This window comes from Chenopodium album, chromosome 24, assembly GCF_948465745.1.
Source record: "Chenopodium album chromosome 24, dcCheAlbu1.1, whole genome shotgun sequence".
Lineage (NCBI taxonomy): Eukaryota > Viridiplantae > Streptophyta > Magnoliopsida > Caryophyllales > Amaranthaceae > Chenopodium > Chenopodium album.
The window spans coordinates 3,068,542-3,092,703 of record NC_137857.1 but is presented as its reverse complement, the minus strand read 5'-3'; the positions used below and the strand labels follow the sequence as shown (position 1 = coordinate 3,092,703).

Genomic DNA, 24,162 nt, shown 5'->3' with positions numbered 1-24,162 from the left:
CAAAAATTCAAAAAAAAATCAATTTGCATAGCTGTAGAATTTAAACTATCTAAAATGTAGTTTTTACTCGTTAAAAAAATAAGCTACTTTAAAAAAAGATAATAAATGCATTTAGTTAGCAATTAATATTAAATTACTTAGATGTCAATTAGGTGGAGATAGTTATGCAATATAACCTCTTCTTCTTCTTCTAATCTTCTGATTTTATGAGTATCTGTTTCAAAATATTAATCTTTTCAATTACACCGTTTCATATTTATTCAATTACCGAAATATTATGCAAAGTTATTACTCCAGTATTGTGTATGGAGACTTATTATTCAAATAATTTAAGTTATTTTTATTGTCTTATATTTAAAGCTATTGCGTGTAAAAAAATTTGTTTACGTAAGGGGCCCTTTTCTTCATTATGCATAGGGCCCATAAATTTCTAGGAACGGGGCTGAAGATTAGCCACCCTAAAAAGCTCAAGCTCAACAATCAACATGCATCAGCAAGAAGTAAGCATATTTTTGACTCAACTTTTGCTTAAAAGCTCCACGAAAATATTGTCTGAAATCCCAACTTTCCAGCCTCAGTCTACGTGTTGCTCGTGCGGTCATGCCCATGCAAAATTCCCTCTTTTTTTATTTTTCCTTTTTTAATTAATTTTTTTACATTTTTAGTTAATAAAATTTAAAGAAAATAATCATATACAGTTATTTATGTATACTTTTTGTTGTAAAAGTTTCACTTTTTTTTTTTTTTCTTTTTCTTCACCATCTTTTTTATCTTCAGTAAAGAGAAATTGGTATTGGCCCATGGTGCTATTCCAGTTTGGAAGGAAATATTTAAAGAACTTCTTGTCTCCCATTCTACTGCACATGGATTTTTGCAAACAATAACATTATCCTGATGAAAATTTGGCAATTGGTTCTCACTTTAATTTTTAACTCTCAATCTAAAATGAAGAAAGTTCAAGTCGTTATTATAGCAAAAAGAATCATATTACAATTATAATCATCATAATAATCTCACTAATAATCATAGTCGGTATATTCTAGCATAGACAGACTACGATTTACTCCATAGTATTTTAATATGTATTATATCATAGTATTGCTAGCTTTCTTTCTATTTTCAATAATTTATGCGAATATGGTCAAATGATACCATTAAATACGAGTAAAGTTTAACAATAATATTTTCCATCTCTCTTTGTTTACAAAACATCTCCTAAATTAGTGTTAGTAAAAGTGTTCAAAATGCAAAAGCATGGGTTAACAAAGATAACATTCTTTTAAACCTATCTTGGTTAACATAAAATTTCCAAGGACGCATAAAAAAGTAGGACCACGTTGAACAGATTTCAGGATACAACAGCTTCTTCATCAAGGCATGCTTCCTCGGGAAGTCTGAAGCTTAAGCAAAACATAGCCTGTGGAAGAAACGAGTTGAAAAATCCATAAATAAAGTGTGCCTGGAAATATTGACATATAACAGTAGTACAGTAATGATGGTGAAACAAATTATTTCACCTTGTTTGGTGCAACATCTCTAACCCTGTGGAACACAGGATCATGTATCTTAGCATTTAACCTAGACTCAGCCACCTGCAAAGTAATTTAAATGTGCTTAGTTCGTTCATCTACTTATTGATCTACACGAAAAAAAAAATCTGGAAACATAACAAAAATGGGTGAGTAAAATGCTGGGAACTACATGAATATGATTTAATTAGGAAAATGATAATAACTTTGATAATATAAATAACACTTCTCAGAGTTCTCACAATATCTTGGCTAGAAAAAAGGGGGAAAAAAAAACGCAATTCCTCAATCACGGCTTATGATAAAATTTGTTAAAATACACTTCTTGTAAGTTCCAACACTTAGTAAAAGGGGATACTAACTTCACCAATCAGAAACCCAAAAGAAAATGCTCAAGAAACACAACAGGGAGAGATAGAGGAGGGGGAGGGGGGGGGGGGGGGGGGGGGGAGTGAAGCAAAAGAGTGCTCCTAAAGACATGTGAAAGCATATACAGAGTATGGCTTACTGAAATTATGAACTCTTCAGTTTCACTTGACCGGATGAAGCAGTAACAGTGAATCCAAGGTAGAAGTCCCTTCCAATATTTCCGGCAGATTAGACCTTTAAACGCGTCTGAAAAGAAAGAGATTGCATGATGCCAAAATCAACAACTCTAATTCTTTATTATTAACCAAATCACTTGTACTCATGACTCTTTTTTTACTTCTAGCTTTTGATCGTTTGATGAGGACTGGGGCATATTTACTATCTAATTTGTGGATTAGATAGCCTTTCTTTTTTTTTTTTTTGGATTTTTCGCAAATAAATTCCAAAAAATAGCTCATTCATTGAGTTCAAAGATAGAAGCACCAAAACAGCAACTAATAGAAATGTTCTTTTTTCCAACATAAGTCGTCATAACATGGTTCTCCACTCATATATGCAAACGTAATGTCTCATTAGCAGATAGCCCTTAGCCAATTTCCAGGTTTCAAAAAATAAATAAAATAAAATAATAATAAAAAAGCTAGCCAATTTCCTTTGGATGTTTCCAAAGGCAATTATCATTTTCCAACGTAATGTCTCATCGGAAGGCAATGGACAAGCAAATTATAAATAGCAAGAATTGAAATTTGTATCAACTTAGAGAAGTGAGAAATTAATGTATTATTTCAGGTAAGAATAAGTGAGAAATTAATGTATTATTTCAGGTAAGAATAATATTACCAAGGAACTCCAATGCAGAAGCGGGTAAATTCATGACCACATGGTCAACATGCTCCCATGGCTTCACAGAGGGTTCAGAACCCCTCATCCTCTTATTAGTGCCACGTTTTGAGCTGCGAGAACCAGGTGTTTCTGCAGTTTAACAGGAAGGCACAAGATCAGCTATACATGTTTTCAGATAGTATAGGTAAATGTGTGCTGCAATAAGGTCATGATACCATAAAATTAGATCTATAATACCTTTTTGACAACATTCTGCAGACCTTTTGGCAGGACTGACTGGTGCATCAATCTTCTCACTACTGCCTCCTGCATAATCCGGAATATTTGTAAAATTAATCTATAACTATTTAGCCTTATGTGCAAGTGACAGAAAAAAATATTCAGCCGCAAACATAAAGATGAAAAATGCTTCTCAAATATTACCCTCTATATTCCTATTTTCTGTTTCAGTTTTAGACTCTCTGCTGCAATCATCAGAAGCATTTGGAAGAACAGTCATTAACTGAGACATGAATTTTCTCGCATCCATATTGTATGTGAAGATGCAATCATTGACCTTGTTGATTTCTGCATTTATTTTCAAGAACCGGATACTATCTGGATTTAAATCATTTGCATAAATCAAGCACCCCTTTTGTGCTGCTGGGATAGCAAATGGGCCAATGCCAGCAAACATATCACAAATGGTCTCTCCAGCTTGGAACAGTGAAACTAGTCTCATATGTTCATGTTCTAATCTTGAGTTCCAATAGACCAAGCTGTAATCAAGCTTAAATTTCGCCTTATATTGCTTCACCTCTGTAACCATATCATTGTCACCAGCAAGGATTTCAAACTTTGGAACTCGAAACTCGTTTGTAATTGTGCCAACTTTATTGACCACAGTTTTGATTCTAGGGTAATTTTTCTGTAGTAACAAAATAATAAAATTGTGTCAGGTGATGACTGATGAGGGCATAGCTAGAGATAATTGACCAAAACATTGAAGATAATATTGAAAAAGCTCTGGTTTTTCTTTGCCTGAAAATGATCTCGCCATAATATGAATAATACCCCAAAAAATGGTCAAGTATAAACACACATACATCATAAATGACCTCTGCGATAACATCCTTGTATGGAAGTAGTTCATCAGTGATATTTAGATGTGCAATATGACCTGCATAATAATAACAAATAAAATGTCAATGAACATATCATTAGCTCATGGCAAGAGCCAAGAAGTTTAGCAACACTAATTCCAAATGATCCAATACACTCTCATTCAAGAGCTGTTAGTTATTCCCAAAATAATCATCCTCCAACATTTTTTCAATGCTAGTGATACTTTTCTTATGAAAACGTTAATGTAAGGTAGTGCCAATGTGCCATCATAAAGCATGTATTTGATGGTCACTTTGAGAGAGTTATTTTACTTTAGAAAATTTAGTTTCTAATACTCCCTCTAATCTGGAATACATGTTATTTTAAGCGTCACTTTACACTTTTGGTGCTGAAGTTGATTACTATTCCTATTTAACCCTAACGTAAAACCAACACCATCACAAAATACAGGTATTTATCGATGGTATTTGGGTCTAAGAGTTCTTATGCAAAAGACTAGAATGAAAACGAGCCAATTAATTGAACATATTTAGATATACAGGTATTTAATTATGGTATTTGGGTCTTAGAGTTCTTAAATTCATGCAAAAGACTAAAATTTTAAAATTCATATTACCCTAATGTAAACTCAAACATAACCGACTACGATCATTGCAGGTAGTTAATGATGATAACTGGGCATCTGGATTGATTTGTACTATATAAGAAAGAAGACTAAAATGGCAATTAAATTGGATATGAGGAAGGTGGTCATTTACGGCATGACAAGGAAAGTTATCTACTGCAATCATATTTAAAACTTAGAGCTAACAACCTGGCATGATGATCGATGATGGTTGGCATTTGCCTACAATTCTAATTTCTTTTACTATTAATGAAGCACCTCAGTAGTTAGATAGTCCAATGTGCCAAAGAAGCAAACGGAATGTCCTAAAGATAACTGGAACAGAATGAATACTTAACTATAGTCTCAAATGATGATGGCACCTCAAGTCCTGCAGGTAGAATCTGCTTCAATAAATGATCTGCAAGTGAATAACAGGTCAATCAGCAAAGTGATTACTGTAACAGTACAAAAGCAAATGCCATCAGTTTGCATTAAACTTTCACAGAAACTACCACAAAAGAAGCATATAGCTATTTACCATAAGCACTATGCACACAAAAAAAATACTCCTACAGTCATAATCAAGGGGCAAAAAAATTAAAAGGCATGTCAGACTTCACAATGTATTTATAAAGCCGATTTTGAACTTCAGCAAGAGTTTGATCCCATGCACTGCACCAATCACGACTTATGTTTACAGATTGTATTAAAATTCTCAAGGTTCTGATTCAATTATAAAGCCAATGGTTGAACAACTCATATTATAGTCCTTTGTTTCGACTTTAAACTATTCTTTATAGTCACTGGCTCACTGCTATTTGACCCTTATGTTTACCAAGTTATTATTTGGTTACCTAAAATATCCATTTCGATCAATTTTCTCTCATATTATTGGTAACTTATAACATTTTCAAGTAAGGCTCTACTAAATATCAAATGAGCAATCAGGGAAAATAGAATAACATATTAAGACAAATTCTGAAAGCACGACACTTAGATTTTCTTTAATCTAAAAATGGTCAACATTAAGACATACTTCATCGTCCTTAATAAACTTCTCCTAAGCACAATGAGATTTGCACAAAGCTGCAGCACTATAGAAGTCACGGGAAACAATTATACACCCAGATGCAAAGTATTGATGCTTGATGAGTATTAAATTCCTCGATGAAAGAGCATAATGGAAAGTATCTGATAGATAGACCATGAAAATCAAATGAATCAAACAATGCTTTTTTCATATTCTGAGAGCATGCAACTTACCTGCACCCCAGTAGGAATAACCAAGGGTCAATGAATAAGGAACTACTTCTATCTCACAATGCTTCCGGAGTTCATCAAGTTTCTGCTCGGGGATATCAGACAAATCTGTCCAGCAAAACACTATTCATCCATGAGAGCAGGCTATGAAGGCAAAAGGTGCAAATGTGACCAAGTGTACAAAAACATCAAAACAATCACTACGTTAATCTAACTAGAAAGCATGGAGAACAATCCCATAGATAAGAAAGCATCATCCCAAATCTGCTAATTTTACCCAAACGATCAATCAACAAAAATCAAAGAAGTCTCTCAAGGACAATATTTCAACTTATGGTAGTATTTGAACAACAGGAAATCTCTACGGCCATCTGCTTCTAGTTTGTTTGTGAAGTAGGTCAATTATTTTCCTTTCAGATTAATAGTGTAAGGAAAAAGCTTTTTCATAAATGAAAATTTAAGATTCAAGGTGCCTCTCCACAACTCTATCAGGTAAGACTTACATTTAACTATTTCTCCCCACTGGACAGCTTTTAAAAAGCCAAAAATAAAACTCGATACCAAGGAAGTATATATGATCAAGATGGATTCTTTACTAGATGGAATGACCATTAGCTTGATGGTAAAGCAATACTTCTAATTTAAAATAAACACGCTGGACAAATAAGGATGTTAAATCATCCCTTTACAACCATCAAACAATAGGCACTGCCAAGTGCTGGAGAAGGAACTTGTAGAATTGAGAAAGAAACAACATAGCATGAATAAACAAAAACAATAACACAGAATAAAAGAAAACAATCTAAAAGCCAGTAATTGACTTCCAAAAATAGGGAAAATTTTGTAGCACTTTGGCTACACAAAAGAAAGTATTTCACATCACCTTTATTCTTTATTTTCTCGGACAATATTAAGTAACGATTTTTTTGGGTTGTTGGATCTTCTGCTACCGGCTTCACACGAGGCCTATCCAGCAAGTATCTACATAAATAAGAGCTCAATTAGAACATTCAGCCACATAAATAGCGAGTACTGAAATGAAAAGTACTACGCTAAGCTAAATGAACTCATGTTCTATCTCTTAGAAGATCATGCAAGACAAATAATGTGGGAAATAGTTACTGAAAAAGAATAGACGAAACCTAAAAACATCAGTGGCACATACCCATCAAGTAGCCGAGTGGCGGTTTTGCAGATTTCACGAGGAACTCTAAGCGCCCAAAGATCAAACTTCACATCAAAACTACTTTTGTCCAGCATCTCTACTTTCTCTGCTTCAACCACAAATCCAGCAATGAATTCCACAAATACAGGTTTTCAGTAAAGCATCAATTTAATTTATGAAGCTTCCAATCAGATGGATAAACAAATGAATTCCAGAAAACCCATGAATATTCATGCCAAATTTGACAACCCCATTGAGGACTTTCATCGAACAGTTAGTGTGCATCGAAATATACATACTCATTTGAACAACACACCCTCAAATCTAGTAATGGAAATATCAACTTGTATATACAGAGAATAATATACGAAATTGAACCTAGTTAGCTAAATAAAAAAACCGCAAGACAGAATCGGAATAATTGGTATTTGGTACAAAGTTTACATTTTTGAAAAATTAAAAGTGAGAAAAATCTAAAATAATTGGCAACATTGTGCTTAGGAAAAAGGGAGGAGAGAGAAAACTTACACACAAACACAGAAGTTGCGGAATTGAGATGAAGAAGAAGATCTGGAGATTTTGCTGGTTTACCGTTTGAATTTAGGGGTTAGCGCACTTGTTCAGTGGCAGTTGGAGCTGCTTTTCTTTCTTAGAAGTTACCCGCTAACATAATTAGTTTCCTTTGTTTTAAATAAGGGTATGTTCTCATTGACTGAACTCAGCTGAACTGAACTGAACTGAACTGAAATAAATATTTTATAAGAGAAGGAAATTAGGAGCTGAACTGAACTGAACTGAGCTGAATTGAACTGAACTGAACTGAACTGAACTGAACTGAACTGAATTTCAATGTAAGAGAACAGGCCAAGTTTGGGCAAAGATTATACGAAGTATGGAGTATTTTAAAAAGTGAGTTCTTTTTTATTTATTTAAACAAGTATGCTTTTTTGGTGTTTAGAAAGCCACAAAGATGGATGCCGGGTGGTGAAAATTAATCCCAGGATTCGGAACCGGGAGAAAAGCTCTAGCCACTTAGCTATCCCTCACTCTCTATTTAAATAAGCATGTAAATGAGGTTAAATCGTATTAATTTCATGTACTCAAACACTTGAATAGCATCCTGGGTCATCTTATAATCAGCATAATATACTAACCAGCTCAAAATCTGGGAATTCGAACCCGGGTCATGTTGGGCACCCACAAGGGCATTCAGAATAATGGGGGATGATAAGTTCTTCTTAAGAGCAATTTTCTGAAGGAAAATTTAACAAGAATAATCCAACCTTTCTTCGGTTCTCCCAAAATAATCTAACCTTTCAATTAACTTGGAATAATCCCACCTTTGCTACTTATTCTCCCTTACCAATCCTATTTTACCTGTGACCTATACAACCGGTATTATTTATTTTTCCTTTTTATTTTTTGTTATTATTTTCATTTAATTAACAGAAAATTATAAAATAAAATAAAATAAAATAAAATAAAATAAAAAACCAATCTTTCTCCTTCCTCCCCTTCCTGTTTCATACTTTCATCCTCCTTCAACAGTTCAATTCACCATTACCACTTCACGTCTTCACCTCACCATGATCCACAACCACCACCACTAAGCTCCACCCTCATGACCTCAATCCACCGTCACCTAAACCCCTACACCACCCACCACGAATTGAACTACTACCCACCCACTCACCCCACTACGAACCACCTTACCACCACCACTACGAACCCCAAGCCATCCATGGCCACAATTAACCCGACCACCACCTTATATCTATTTCTCTCTCTTGACAAACCCAACACCACGAACCCCAAACTCCACCCTCACAATCTGATTTTTTTGATTGAAGGTTAAGGGTTTTCTGGTGGATGTGGATAGATTTCAGCGGTGGGTGAGGAGAGGCAATTGCCGCCGGAGCTGCTACTGGAATGGTTGATTACCATAGCCGCTAATACCACGATGGTTGTGGGTGGTGTTTTTTCTGTCTAGGTGGAGGTAGTAGGGTGTGGTAGATGGCAAGATGGTGGTTAATGGCGGTAAAAAAAAGTTACAGTGGTGGCTAAGCTTGATGGTGGCCATGAAAGGGGAGGAGATAGATTGGAGTAGGAAGGGATGAGGGTGAAGAAGGAATTTTATTTTTATTTTTATTTTAAGTATTAAAATTAAAAGAAAAATTAAAAAATAAAATTTTAACCAATAAGAGAGTGCCACATGGCTTGGCAACCGGTCATAAGGGGTATGGTGACCTGCTGGGGGTGGTATGGGAGAATAAGTAGTAAAGGTGGGATTATTCAGTGTTAATTGAAAAGTTGGAATATTTTGGGAGAACCAACAAAAGGTTGGATTATTCTTGTTAAATTTTCCTTTTCTGAAGCAAATTCTGTGCAATTCTAAAGTGGTTGTGTTTTGTCAGCAAATGAATCATAGACCAAGTAAATTCAAGGGAATGCTTATACCCAGAATTCTTTTCAACTCATTCATAAAATACCCATGAATCATATATAATAATCTAATGAAAGATGTGATAATATTTTCTCAACTTTTACTCAACTTCAACTCATTCATAAAATACCCATGAATCATATATAATAATCTAATGAAAGATGTGATAATATTTTCTCAACTTTTACTCAACTCAAATTAGAACCAATTTGGGGTTTGGTTCCAACTACCCTTTAATATAAGGAAAATTTCACATTTACTACCAGGAAAAGCACCATGTTTTACATTTGCTACCCCTTTAAAATTTTATTTTATTTTACTACTACCGAAACACACTAACTTTCATAATCACTACCACTTAACGGAATCCGTTAGGATTTCCGTTAAGTTTATTAAAAAAAAATTGAAAAATTAAAAAAAAATTAATATAATAAATAAATAAATATAAAATGAAAAAACCACCCAAAAAACCCTAGCCCTCCCCGTCATCCACCCTCCCCCCTCCCCCTGTCGGCGGCCAGCACCCAAACCTGCGGCCGGCGTCGGCGATTTGGGTCGGAATCGGACCCTTCCCCCTCCCCACCCAAAACCGACAATCCTAACCCTAATCCCCCTGCCCGAAACCACCCTAATCCCCCTTCCCCACCGTCGCTTAGGGTGGTTTTTGTTGGCAGGGAACGGGAACGAGGAGCAGCTGGATTGGGTTTCGAGGGGAGAGGGGTTGGGATCGACGGTGATTTCGAGGGGTGAGAGGGGCTGGGATCGACGAGGGTAGGGGATAGAGGGGCTGGGATCGACGGAGGTTTTCGAGGGGAGAGGGGCTGAGATTGAGGTGGGTTTCGAGGGGAGAGAGGGGCTGATCGGGTTTTCGAGGGACTGGGAATGCGACGCCGGCGGCGGATAATCAGGGTGGTCGGAGTCGCCGGCAGCAGGTTATTGGGCTCAGGCGACTATGGCAGTGGCTTGGTGGCTGGGCTGGACGGTGAGTGGTGGTTGCGGCGGATTGGCAGCTGGTGGGTAGGAAGGAGTGGTGGCTGGACGGTGGTTGGGTGGTGGTAACGGAAATATTAACGGTGTAAGTCAAGTGGTAGTGATTATAACAGTTAGTGTGTTTGGGTGGTAGTAATATAAAATAAAAAATTAAAGGGGTAGCAAATGTGAAAAAGGGTCCTTTTGCTGGTAGCAAATGTAAAATTTTCCTTAATATAATTGCACAAAGAATTTTAATGGATTTAGTTTTCCTAGAAACAGAAGAAGCTAAATTGGGCATGATAGACTTACAATTGCTGTGTATCCAATTGAAAAAGATCCTTTGCTTTTAATTAAATGCAAGGAGAAGAAATTGGTTCGATGAAAGAGAGGTATTGAAATTTTTTCAAGTTTGCTCTGTTATTTCTTCTCTTATAGGCTTTTTGTCGAACAGTTACTGTGCAAGTGTTTTTTCTGTTTTGGATTTTGGCGTCAAGGATGATAAGTCGTTCGATGTTGAATATTTCGTTGAGGCCTTGAGCTGCATTTAGAGCGTCATTGTAGTCGTCATTGTAATTTGGGTGATTAGAATACGTAGTATTTTCTCAAAAAAAGAAAAAATTTAAATTAGAATGTACTCGTGCTAATGCACAGGATATACATTTTTTGCGACGAAAAACAATCTTACATATGGAGTCTGGAGAATTGTGGTTACAAGTTGACCAAACAACTCATAAATTATTGAATACTTGTAGATAAATTCAAACATAACTACTCCGTAAGTTTATATATTGGTTTGTAACAAACGACAGCATATAGTACAATCAAATTCATTCTTTGGTTAATTTGTTAATATGGGAGTGTTGAGCAAATGAAGAAATAAAGTGTTTGTTGTCTTGTTGATTAAAACATGGTATACTTGCTAAATAATTATTTTTCCAAGTTCAGATTGAATTTATGCTAGACACTTCTAATCAATAAACTTTGACAATTGCACTTATGTTCACTATGTTTCATTCTAGTCATTTTAGATTAATAATGAAATACTTATGTACAAAATTTAGTACTCGTACGTAGCTACCTTGAAGAAATTAACCGTAACTTCACCTTATACTTTGTATAACCTATTTGTCGATGTTGATTCCAACTTTTGTGCACTCCGTATACTCATTACACATTCACACATGCCTGCTACATCGCCTACATGGCCAACAGGGAAACACCCCAACAACCCAACATACAGGAAGGCAACTAAATATGAAGATGTATAACAAATGGGAGTAAAAGATTTCGATTCATACACCGTGAGTCTGTGAGAAAGATGTATTATGTATATACGACTGCATTTTACAATCAATTGTACGGTTGTACTCCTGATTAAATAAGATAATATGGCACCAAAATATTACTCCGTACATGAGTTGTTTCAAATACAATGTGCGAATTAAATTGACTCAAAAATTAATATACCGAGTGTTAGGAGTCTAGGAGATCAGTTTAATCACGTACATTTTCTTGAAGGGTGGTTCAACCTACGAACCCAACATTACTTGTTACTTCATACTTGGTTTCATTCTTGGTTCACCCCACCCCTCCCCAACAGATTCAAACGAACCTTTTGCAAGCCTAATAGATGGAACTAACAAAGTACAAGAGTAGTATATAAATCAATGAACTCAATACTTCTAGTTCAATGTTTGATTTCATGACATTGTGTTCATCAACTAAATAAAAAAGTGAGTACATCATTCATCATGAAAACTAGTCTAATTCACCTAATTAAATTACTGCCCTTAAACTTGCATTTACCAACAAGGGTAGCAAGCATTGTAAAATTAGACACAGTTTATGGCTTATATATACACCACCATCAACATCGGAGTCTTAATCCCAATGATAGGGTCGGCTACATGAACTAAGATTTTATCGCCGTGGAAAACTATTTTTTTCCTGTTGTTTTTTCTTTCTGATGGTCTGAAGGGTTCTAATTTCTTAATAATCTGATTAATCTCCAACTTAAAGATAGCCTTGGAAAAGTCCTGTACATCCCTGAACTCCTGAAAAGGTATCATGATCTTCTAATGTAAAACTCTTAGTACAAATTTAACAGTCTGAAACTCTGAATCAATAATCTGAAACTCTGTGATCATGCCAACAAAGAAGCATAGTGACACAACGCCGTAAAATATACACCCTTGTCTTCTGCTGCTTGACAATCGATAAACACCGCCTTCTGAAGCTGGATTTCCGGTGGCGTTGGCCTCGAGACAATGATCTTTGTGTAGGAAGGAGGTAGGAAAATGTCATGGTGACTAACTGCAGAGAAAGAAATAACAGAGGAAGGTGTGTTAAAATTTGGTTGAGAAATAAGTAATAGAGTTGAATGAATCAAACATAAAATCAGAATCATATATTTATACAAAATCTTTTGTTGACACTTGACAAGTTGATATTGTGGTCCTTAAATAAATAAATAAATTACATCAACGTGATATAATGCTTGCTTATTGTTACATGAATTACATCAGTTATATTATGTACTAACAAAAAGGTGTGTAAATGAAGAGTCGTGTAAGACAGCAATTATAAAAGTTCTCAACTGATTTTGACACTTTTTTTAACTGTATGATCGTATGACAACTCTTTCCACGTATCATCCACGCAATCCAACTTTGTTTTTGTGCACTCCAAACATGTTTTATTCTTTCTTTTCAGAATAAGTGGTTTCCAAAATCATTTTCTAGGTGGATCAAGTGTGATCCTAATCACCTTTTTATCGAGGTTTTAGTTAAATTTACTTTACTTAGAACTCGTTCAGTTCGTAACGATTGTTTCCTTTTAAAGAAATTCTCAAAAACAAGTTCTAATATTTGATAGTTTCTACTAAATTGGATTTCCGTAACTAGTAGTGAGAAAAGTTTGCTTAACAACAATAATCGTATTTCAAAAAAAAAAAAAAAAAAAAAAAAAGGTTGTATTACACATGGAAAAAGAAGATTTTTTTTTTTTTTATTTAATCATATTGCTATTTTATATTCTTACCAAACAATTACATTTTTTATTTGTATTTTTATAATTAAGGGAATTCTTTTTTTGTATTTTTCCACATCAACCACTCCAGGCATTAATTATGTCGGCTATCTAAAATTTGGCCTCAGTATAAAATATTGGCTCTGTAGAATAATTTATACAAAGGGGTTAAGGGTTACGATAAAACGGTCAAAAAGTAGGCAGAATATATGCAACGAGCCAAAATTGATGATGATCTAAACCATTAAGCCGCCTGGTGCCTACTAGTCAACTTGAAAAAACTATATTCTAGAAAAAATACTCTAAAAATAAATCCACTGTATTTTTTTGTTAATATAAAGAGCCATTTATTTGGTCCTACCTTACCTTATCCAAAAATTTAGCTAGTGCAATGTACATATGCTCAAAACCAAAGTATGTTCCAGGAAGAACACAATAATAGACTATTCACTGGTATATATGGAAGCAAATATCTAGAACATTATATGAAACAAAGGCACATACAGCTTGACTACTATAGTACAGTAACAGCCTAGCTAATGGCCAGCCATGAATGGCATTATTGTGATAGTGATACAATTGACGTTCCTAACATAAACGCCGCCAATGCAATGTCTACGTCACAAAGTTATTTATAGAGCTGATCATGGGGCAGGATGAGTCGTACTTTGGACCATAAAGTTAGCACATACCCAGGTTGGAGCAGGCCAGGTGCGATCAAACTGAGGGGATTATGACTACTTCGGTGTAGAAAAGAATATTTGGACCAGGAGAGTGTAAGCCCAAACCCGGCCTGAATGTGCCCAAGCTGGACTTGATCAACAATGCCTTTAAGCGTAGGTGAGCTTATCAGTATCAAAACCTAAATTAAGACTTTCATGTGAATTTGGAACTTGCCATTATCTAAATCATATAATAACAATAATGTTATGTTCAGCAGTTTGGCATTTACATTATTAATTAGACTATACTTGACGCTCATAAGAGTCATAAGTCTTGAGACTCTGAACTGTGGAAGTTAAATAATGCCTAAATGTATTTACCCCAGTGGTCAGTGCTCATACGCTTGGCTATGAGTAAGCAATTCATCACGTTTTAAGGTGGTAGTATTTGTCCAAAAGCTTCTCCGTATACTCTCCGAATGTGAGAGTACTATTTGATGGAATCAACTGGCAAAAAAGCAAAGATAAAAAATTCAATTCGATTATACAGAGCATAATATTAACAATAGAATGAGCAGAAAAGAAAGATTCAAAAAAAGAAAAAAAAAAAAGACAATCTGCAACAGCAACTTCCAATGTCCCAGCATAATTCCACTTTCATCTTGTTCATTACTATGCATATTAATATATTATCTGTATAACATAGTAGCATTTTGATTGTTACTTTTATCATACTACGTACACAACCTTGAATTTTCTTTGGTAAACTTAATGTCATCCATAATCGAGATGCATAGTTTGAGATGGAATTTCGGATATAATAATAAAGTAAAAATATGGAAGTAGATGCAATGCTATAGTCATTCACATTAGACATCCATACCTAAAAAAAATACAATATCATTCTGGCATTCCTTCAATATATAACCTTGTACATAGGACCAGAATTCATTAATAATTAGACCCTGATTAGGCTTTTATGGAATATTAAAATAAAATAGAAAACTGCCAATTGCAAGCACAATATGAAGCACTTCTTCCAATTATACAAAGTAATGGACCACAATACCAGAAAGCCAACCACACTTAACTACACCAGACATGACAAACTACCACAACAAAATGAAGGATAAAAGTTGAAAAAAGATTACCTCTTTGTGGATGTGCATATTCTCTGGAAATTTAAGCTTTTCGCCCCTACAAAACCAGGAACATCATTAAACACAGATCAACAATGACTTCATTAATCAACTGGATGGAGCATTTCTGAGCTAATTAATGTCAAGCCTTCATGAAGCAAGCTTTTTCAGGGTCCAGTCAAAAGAAAAAGAACTTGTTTCACAGTTCTTGGCTTTAAAGAGCTTATTTCAAGGTTATTGACATTATAGGCTGAACCTAACATGTCAAGAATACAAATTCTTTCTTCACTGTGACTACGGGGTATATATTATTGAAGCTTGAACAAAAACAGATGATATTAACACAATTTCCCACTTAAAAGGATATCATACCAGTCAGGTTGCATAAATAACGCAAAAGTTGACCGTTCAAGACCAGATACCCCCTTGCCATTTGGTGCCTGAAAATGAAAGTGATTTGCAAAGTTATATGGCCCCGCATAAAACAGAAAACAAATCTAAGCAACATTACCAAAAAGTGTTTAGGAAACAAAGAATAGCATTAAGTACCCGAACACAATGAGGCGTAGCATGAAGGTAACCTCCTGATAGAATTTCAGTAGTTTCACCAATCTGATATGCAATTTCATCTTCTCCAAACACAACCTACAAATATAATGGTCAATGTCTCAATCTAAGGTATCTCTGACACCATGACACATCACTTAATGGTTCAATGATCTGCACATGCACTCCTGGTTTTATTGTTTTTCTTTTATTTAATCTATTAATCATGACTAACATAGCTCATATCAGTAATGCATAGTACAACTTTGATAGACAGATGGTTAAATGTTGCTCATCTCATTACCATTCTTAATATTAACTAGGCTTACTCTGAAATCGACATAACACTGCAGAAAAATTAAATATTTCTCATAGACCTAATCATAACCAACATATTGGTGGATACTGTTGTCTTTCTTGGTGGAAGTACTCTAAATTTAATCTGCACACAAAGCATCAAAAAGAAATACAAAACAAATAAAATGACCAATTAAGTACTATAAATTTTTAACATGGTTAATAAAGTGCCCCTTGGTTTCACTATTTCAATACTGAAGTTATGTGCAATTCAGTGACTGCAAAATTAAAATAAATCCCTAAAAAAAGAAACAGGTTAGCTATTACAAGAGCATTATAATTATTATTAATATTACTTGGGTGAAGTAATGTCTGCATGAAACAGAAAGAGGAGAACCAGAAACAAAAAGAATAACCTTGACTGTTTCATCATTCCTGGTCTTTACATAAAGACCAGCAGCTTTATCAGGACAAGCTACCTGAACTCCATCTTTCAAAAACATGCCACACGTAAGACCTACAATATCAAACTTATGCATCTGAGAAAAAGGAATAAATAAGCAGAAATAACGAAAAGAAGCAAGAGTCACAGTAACCAATATTTTACAGGTGGTGCCACTACAATGCAGAAAAATATGAGAAAAATTATAGATAGCCCACCAAAGTCAAAACCTACATTCGTCATGCAATTGAAGGAGCAAGTTCCAAAAGCTTCTAAATGAGTGGATATCCTAAATTTCTACAATACGTAACGGAGAACAAAAACAAAACCCAGCAGGACCAGCACTTATGTGGGAATTTATCATTTAAGATTTATTAAGTAAAAGTGCCTTGTGCAAATGAACCTCAAATCACCCTATGACTTCTTATGCTTAGTACGCCTCCATCACAAGCAATAGAGAAGTTTCAAGTCGCATCTTGATATAAACCATAGAAAAGAATGTTAGGAAAATGGAGGACAAACCAATGTAATCAACAGCAACGCTCATTATCTCAACTTAACAAGTTAAGTCTCTTACAAAAAGAATACAACCCCCCCCCCCCCCCCCCCCCCACCCCCAAAAAAAAAAAAAAAAAAAAAAAAAAAAAAAAAAAAAAAAAAAAAAGAAAACTTATCTATTTGTATATGAGGGTTGTACACAGTTTAAAGGAGAGTGAAGGCAGGGCCAAACTTTAGATAATAATCTTACCATCTAAGGATGTAGCAGATAAAATGGTATATGGCACAAAAAGGAAAACGTAGGGAATATAATAGACAGAGAGGTATATAAGGATAAGCCCATCCAGAAACAGTTTTGGGCATTCTAGAGCATAGTGTAAGTGTTAAATTTCACTTGACAGAAAATATTAGAAAATTGATCAATGTTTGATAATAGAGGTAATAAAAGTATATCAGATCTGTCAAGAAATTTCTAACCTGTAAGGGAACCATGGTCGGTATGCCATCCACACCAGGAAGACATCGAGTCGTCTTTCAAACGATCACTGTCGGATGTATGATCATTAGCAACAAGTAAATTGTCCCAAGATAAACAATCTCAAAACTAAACAAAATACAGAAATACTTCCTTCATGACGTATTGCCACATTACTAATTTTTGTTATTCCAGAACATGCCAAAAGACATGCTACACATGCAATTGAAAATGACTGCAAGAGCACAAGACAAATCAAAGTATGACACAATCTCTCTTTCAAAATTTTGGAATATAGAAGTCTGAGAGACACTACAACAGATGCACTCTTATTCTAATTGAAATGTGCCAAATGCTAAATTTGATAACAAGTTCTTGACTCCTTAGATTTGAGTATTCTAAGCAGACAAGTAGTATGCACCTAACTCGCGGATAGTTCACTTAAACACTGAAAGCCTACTAGTAATAACTGGAAGGCTAATGCAGACAAGGTTCTTTATATCAGGACATCACGTTAATTCACCTCTCTTGTGTTGGGAAATAATAAAGAAGCCGACCCTTATGACAGCGTGAACGATGAATTATTTGTTCAAGGCCTTCACCTTTTCCAATTTTCATGCCTTCAGATACTGCAAAATTTGCAAATAAAATGCAAACCATTAATGTCATTATAATTCATAGATGCAAAATTCCTAACACACAAAATCATTTAGCCTAAACTTGGGTTCATATATGAATATCAGACCTAATCTGTGGCTGAAATGTAATGCATCAGGCTTATGAAAAAGGTACATCAGGAATTGTCACTATATTTCAGTTAGAGGTAGCTTGAGCAACAAGAAGAAGAAAACCAAGTAACAGGAGGGAATCAATTGGCAAATGTGTGAAGTCAAAGTAGGGCAACAAAAAAAAAAAAAAAAAAATCTAGGGAGTTCTCATTGAACAGAAATACTGCAGTCTGCAGATGCTTTAGGCTAAATTGATATAACAGGTCAATTTGAGTCAAAATTTACAAGTCATCGAGTTAATGAATTTTACCGGCTGAAAGAAACAAAATATACAGAATAATGAGTAACAAATAGAAAGAAGGCAGAGAGAACAAATTCAACAAAATACTACGCTAGAATTGGAGATATTAAAAGGAGCATATCTAAATCCATACAGCTATGCATCAGAAAATAGATCTGCAACTCTGCAATGCTAAAACTCATAAGAGACGAAGTATAAAGCAACACTGCAACAGACTCAGAGATACTATAAGAATCGAAATGTTTATGTAGAATCTACCATATCGATCGCAGTGATATGCCACCATCATGCCAACATCAAGCATTATCCTTCCAATTGCTTTAAATGCTGCACATGATATTATAAGAAATTGAGAAACCACAGCAATTTACATTCTAATTCAGACATACTACATCTGCAAGACAAGGGAATACTACAATAAGTATAAAATTGACAGAAGTGAAGCTGAGACTTTTAAAATAGATCAAAATTAATATTAGATGATCAAAGTAAGAGGCAATTAGTAATTCATGGCCAACCATAAGATCAAAATTAGAAGTAATATATGACTGCAAAGTTAAGATAATTATTCGTATGAATAAAAATTAGAATAACTAAAAGGTTTAATAAAACTATCATCTAAAATTGGAAAACCAGTGCAAATAAACCAGGGAACAATACATACCAGCATGTAATCCTTACATAATATAAGCATCTAACAAAGCGTTTATAATGATCAGCTATGAAAAAGCTTGAAAGCACATACAATAGAAAAGGCGAGAGACATAAATAAGCAGTGCAGCAGAGACAGAGCACAAAAAGTTGAAGGGAAGATAACAAAACATTGAGGTGGTATCAAAGAAGACAATACGAAGTATAACAATGTTCTCAATTACCATTAATTGCCTGTATAGAGTATGAAGGTATTAACTAGGCCAAATTCGATTACATGTGGGAAAAAAAAAAGTAGGGAATTTAGATTACTTTAAATGTCACTTCCAGAATGAATTATCAGCTGCCTATGGTTAATTATCATACTCTAAAAGTCTAAAACATGATCATATATAGATTCAGTCTGCCAGTCTGGTAGAAATGGAGGGGGGAAAAAAACATAAACATTAACAAATTAATAAATACGTCCTGGTGATGCAGCATAACTATAATTCAACCAACATTGGCTAAAAATGAAAAACACCATAATGGCATCTGTTTTTTTTTTTTTTTTTTTTTTTGAAAGACACCATAATGGCATCTAATCAACAGCCACACACTGTATAGATTAGTAACAAGATTTATATGTTTGTTTGTATGTGTCTGCGCTGGACAAACTTACCAACTTCTAGTTCTGGCAAAGCACTTTGAGGCCATATATTCCGCCCACAATATGCTGGGTACCTAAAAGGCAGGAAATGAGCAAAATGTGAGTAGCTACTTAAGATTGTATCCAAGTATAGGACATCTTAACTATAGAGAATAAGTTATTAAATATGGTACATCCTGATTTAGATTAGAAATTGAGGAACATCAATTCCTTGTCAGATACATGTTTTATTGAGGTGATTCTTAATACAAACTGGACGTAGAAAGTGATTGATCATCCTAGGTTTACATTCCATATTACACTGATGCTCTACCATAACTCAATATAGAGTCTAAACCTTAACAAATCAACATATATGACACAATGAGCTGATTTGTCCTAATCTCGTGAGTAGAAAACTTCATACAAGACGAAGAGGCCTGAAAAAATGACTGTCAGTTTGATATACAAAACATCGAACCACAATTTCTAGGCCAGACTTCTGACGCTCCAGGCAGCAGCATAGTGATTGCATAAAGGAGGGTGACTTTTTAAAGAACCACTCTGGAGTTGTGTGAATTTTTAAAGGGTTTATGGTGAATTTACCTTTTTACCTGGATAAACCCATCAAAAAAACATGTACATAAATAAGCCTGTGGCCTTGCAAATTCATCCCTTCAACTACAACCACCGACCATATTGATCCTTCCACAAACAAGGTCTATTGTGGTCAAATTTACTGTCCTTAAGAGTTAAGACCTTAACCCACATGAATTCCAAAATGTGTCGAATTGTTACCCTCCAACATTAACTATTAGCCACTTTTTTGTGATAAGAAGCTTTAGCAGAATGATACTGGATGATTATAATTACTGAAAAACCGTAGTTATGCCTATATTTCAACAAAGGCAGCAGTGCCATGAAAAAAAAAAAGCACACAAAAACAATATTTCTGACCTCTTTTACCTTTGAATAAGGGCTTGGTCCAGCGTAGGTACATCTAGTAAGGGATTTGCATAAAATGATCCTTTCAACATATCTGCAGCATAGAAGACAGGCAAAATAATCAGAAGATAACTGAAGAATATCATGGATAAGAAAACATTTACAGAATTCAAGAGAGATTCTCCTCATAATACATATTACATATGCATAAAGAAATACTTGGATGCTATTCACAGGTGACATCAAATATAATTTCATGTAGAGTGAGTGAGTGCCGGGAATGATTTATATATTTACTAGAAAAAGTTTGATGCACAAACTACAAGTGTGGATCTGAGATAAAGGCTATAGATAGCAAGATGCACAAACTACAAGTGTGGATCGCAGCTTGTCAAAGTGTAACCATGACTACACATGACAAAGACTATTGGAGGCCCTGCAGGCTGCAGCACCTGCTAGCAGTGAACAGTCTGCCTTGAAAAAACTGACATAGAGGGCAGCAAGATGGAATAGGGAACACAAAGTGATCGAGCTATCCTTTCCCGATAAATAGGTAGGGCAAGGTGAGATAAAAAGATGTCCGGCCCTTACATGTTGCTAAATTTTGGGTTCAATCATTCTGCTTTCTTATTTTTTTAATCCCTTATGGATCAATTTGGAATTGATGTACTATTACACAGCTGATATGAAAGCTCAATGCATGGGAAAGGGGATTTGACAATAATGCAGAGTTCCAAAAGGAATTATATGTTCAACTGCAACCTTCAGTTTAGGGAAAGTATCAAGCCTTGGCCCCACAAAACATTTGTGTTTTCATTATTAAGTCCATAAGAACAGCTTCCAAAATCTCTGCTCCATAACAAAGTAGACAACAGAATCTATAGCTTTATTTAAATTTGGGATGGAAAAACTTGCCAGGATTCCCAGATTCAAGCTTCTCTTTCCCATGACTCCAACCAAAGTTGTACCTGAATATTTTAGTTGAAAGCCGTTAAGTTAAAAGACTGTAAAGCACATGGAACAAAAATTCAAGGTTATAGACCTTATAGTGGAATTGCTTATTTGAAAATAAAAGTCCTCGTTAGATGCCTATGCTAAAGAATGAAAGCCAATCAAGAGATATGGATTTCAGCTCCAAAAGCTGTTAAACTGCACGTGTGTTAAACATGGGCAGCATATAGCGTATACATCTGGGATCTTTAATGATCTCTAAAGTAACACCTACACATAATCAGTGACAACAAAAAACTTAAATTACATTAACAATATCTGGATGCATCTACAGATGCTCCCAAATAAGGAACAATAACGGCGGTTGGCCGGTTACCCTCACGTAATTATTGTCAGCAGAAAAAAAGTATGATGCAGAAAGATAAACTTTGAACACTAAGGACCAGTGAATAGAGTAAATTGCAAATAGGAGTACATAAAAGAAAGAAACATGACTTAATATGCAAAAAGCTAGATGTCTTGTTAAATGGTTACCTACTATCAGGATCCTCAAGTTTTTTCTTCTCTTCCTCTGGAAGTTTTGCTAATCTGAAAACAATATACATATGCAGAACATGATTATCCAAATTGTGATGCAACTCTACTCCTAATTTACTTGACAACTGCCCATATTGTCCTTTACATATGACATTGAAAAACAATATCGAATTCTTACTTGGGTGATAGACGCAGAAGAGTCTGGCGCAATGAAGAATAACCTGGGACCTACGTAGAGATATAAAATACATGTGTACAAGACCAGTAACTCAATAAGTATGTAGGGCAACTGTGTATTATAAAATCACCAATTAAAACTTTGCAGACAATTGCAAATTACAACATTGATTCCACTATGACAAAAGCTATATAAGATATCAAATATGATTGAAGCTAGAGCCTTTAATTGACCTAAACTAATGCAATGAACTCCCAGATCTAACCTCGAGAAAAGAAAATTGACCTTTATCATTCTTTGAGCATGACAATATCGAAAAGGCACAAAACAGGTATGGGCTACATGCCTACATGGTGATATGGTACAATAGTGTACATGGATCCCTGTACTTCCTCAACATCAACAATCCTAGTACAACCTTTACTCTCCAATTATACATGACGGTCTCACGCAAGTCACGGCCAATGTCAAGCTTTAGGAAGCACTAGTGTCATTTGGGAGTGGACGAGTGGTGATGTTATCTTAGGAGTACCATGAATCATGATACAAAATGTATCATCCTAAGAAGGAAATGGTCTTTAATAAAGGAAATGGTAATGCATTGTTATCTTAGGAGCACCATGAATCATGATACAAAGTATATCATCCTAAGAAGGTCAACGAAAGTCAACAAGCCTTATAACATCTTAAGACTCAACTCCATGATTGATTTCGACAATTATTCATAGTAATTCGACTCATACCCGTAGGGCCGTATATATCCTCTATTATACTGGAGTACTTACACATATAAACTCCAACCTCATCACCTAAGGCTTTACAAGTTTGATCAATAAAATACTTCTAAATTAAAATGCAAATTGAATTGAGAAACATAAAAATTAAGCAATTAAATACTAATCATTAAACAAACAATTGAAATTATGAAAAATAATTACGTTGGAAATTGAGATAATCCCGAGTCCATTAGGTCCAAAGCCTTTTTCAATCAAAGCTGACAAATCCTCGTTCTTATCCTTCATATTCAATCACAAATAATATTCAAACAAAGAATGAGCAATAATCAAAGAAATTGATAAATTTATAATAAAATTTTAACCAGAAAAAACACAATTGAAGAAGAAACAATACTTGGATGTCGGAGAAAGGTATGGTGACCGGACGAACAGTCGGAGGATGAGATTGAGAAGAAAGCGACATCATAGAAGCACGAAATTGGGGAGAGAAAACCCTAGAATTTGGGGAAAAATGCGAATTGCGTTGAATTTTGGCGTGGGAAAATGGAAGTGTAGAAATTGCAGAGAGTTTCAAAGACATCGGCAAAGTTTGGCAATTTCAGTTGCTTTTTATAGTAGGCTAGTAGAGTTTGTCTGGTAGTTCAAATATAAGAGGGAAATGAAATTTAATTATAATAACATTCGGATTGCATAAGACTCCAAGTATTACGAGTAAATTAATTAATCAGTAATTGAGCGGATTTGCTAAGTGGGTGGATCGCATCTGCGATTTTTTATTTTTTTTAAAAAAAAGTCAATGTAAATTTTAATATTTTAAGACTTGATTTGTGATTAATAATATTTTATATGAAAAATTATTATATACTCCCTTCGTCCCCGATTGATAGTCACTTTTGAAGAAAAATCACGGGAATTAAGGAGAATTAAAGAAAGTACATTGAAAAAGTAAATATACATTGGGTATGCAAAAAAGTAGAGAGAGAAAGTAATTAAAATACATGGGAAAGTTAAGTTAGCACAAATATTTTTGCAAATGTTAGAGAATTTTGGTAAAAAAATAATATTAATGGTACTTGAAAAAAGCAAATGTGACTAACATTTTGAGCCACTAAAAATGGCAAAAGTGAC

At 34.7% G+C, this 24,162-nt stretch overlaps 2 protein-coding genes across 2 annotated transcripts; both read right to left on the bottom strand.

The window, feature by feature from the left end:
• Positions 1-1,159: 1,159 nt before the first annotated feature.
• Positions 1,160-7,725, bottom strand: LOC145612038 (tRNA (guanine(37)-N(1))-methyltransferase 2-like). Its single transcript, XM_081667416.1, has 12 exons — positions 7,406-7,725; positions 6,878-6,983; positions 6,596-6,693; positions 5,716-5,820; positions 4,810-4,870; positions 3,827-3,902; positions 3,165-3,648; positions 2,979-3,047; positions 2,739-2,870; positions 2,038-2,144; positions 1,518-1,592; positions 1,160-1,417 (listed from the first exon to the last, which is right to left on the bottom strand). The coding sequence occupies exons 2-12, from the start codon at positions 6,970-6,972 to the stop codon at positions 1,349-1,351; spliced, it is 1,371 nt and encodes a 456-aa protein (XP_081523542.1). The 5' UTR covers positions 6,973-6,983; positions 7,406-7,725; the 3' UTR covers positions 1,160-1,348.
• A 6,059-nt stretch (positions 7,726-13,784) lies between these two features.
• LOC145612098 (uncharacterized) lies at positions 13,785-23,590 on the bottom strand. Its single transcript, XM_081667468.1, has 15 exons — positions 23,429-23,590; positions 23,236-23,313; positions 22,298-22,347; positions 22,117-22,170; positions 21,547-21,599; positions 20,653-20,725; positions 19,720-19,781; positions 18,666-18,734; positions 17,902-18,007; positions 17,381-17,448; positions 16,380-16,480; positions 15,670-15,765; positions 15,493-15,560; positions 15,133-15,178; positions 13,785-14,488 (listed from the first exon to the last, which is right to left on the bottom strand). The coding sequence occupies exons 1-15, from the start codon at positions 23,498-23,500 to the stop codon at positions 14,408-14,410; spliced, it is 1,077 nt and encodes a 358-aa protein (XP_081523594.1). The 5' UTR covers positions 23,501-23,590; the 3' UTR covers positions 13,785-14,407.
• Positions 23,591-24,162: the final 572 nt, after the last annotated feature.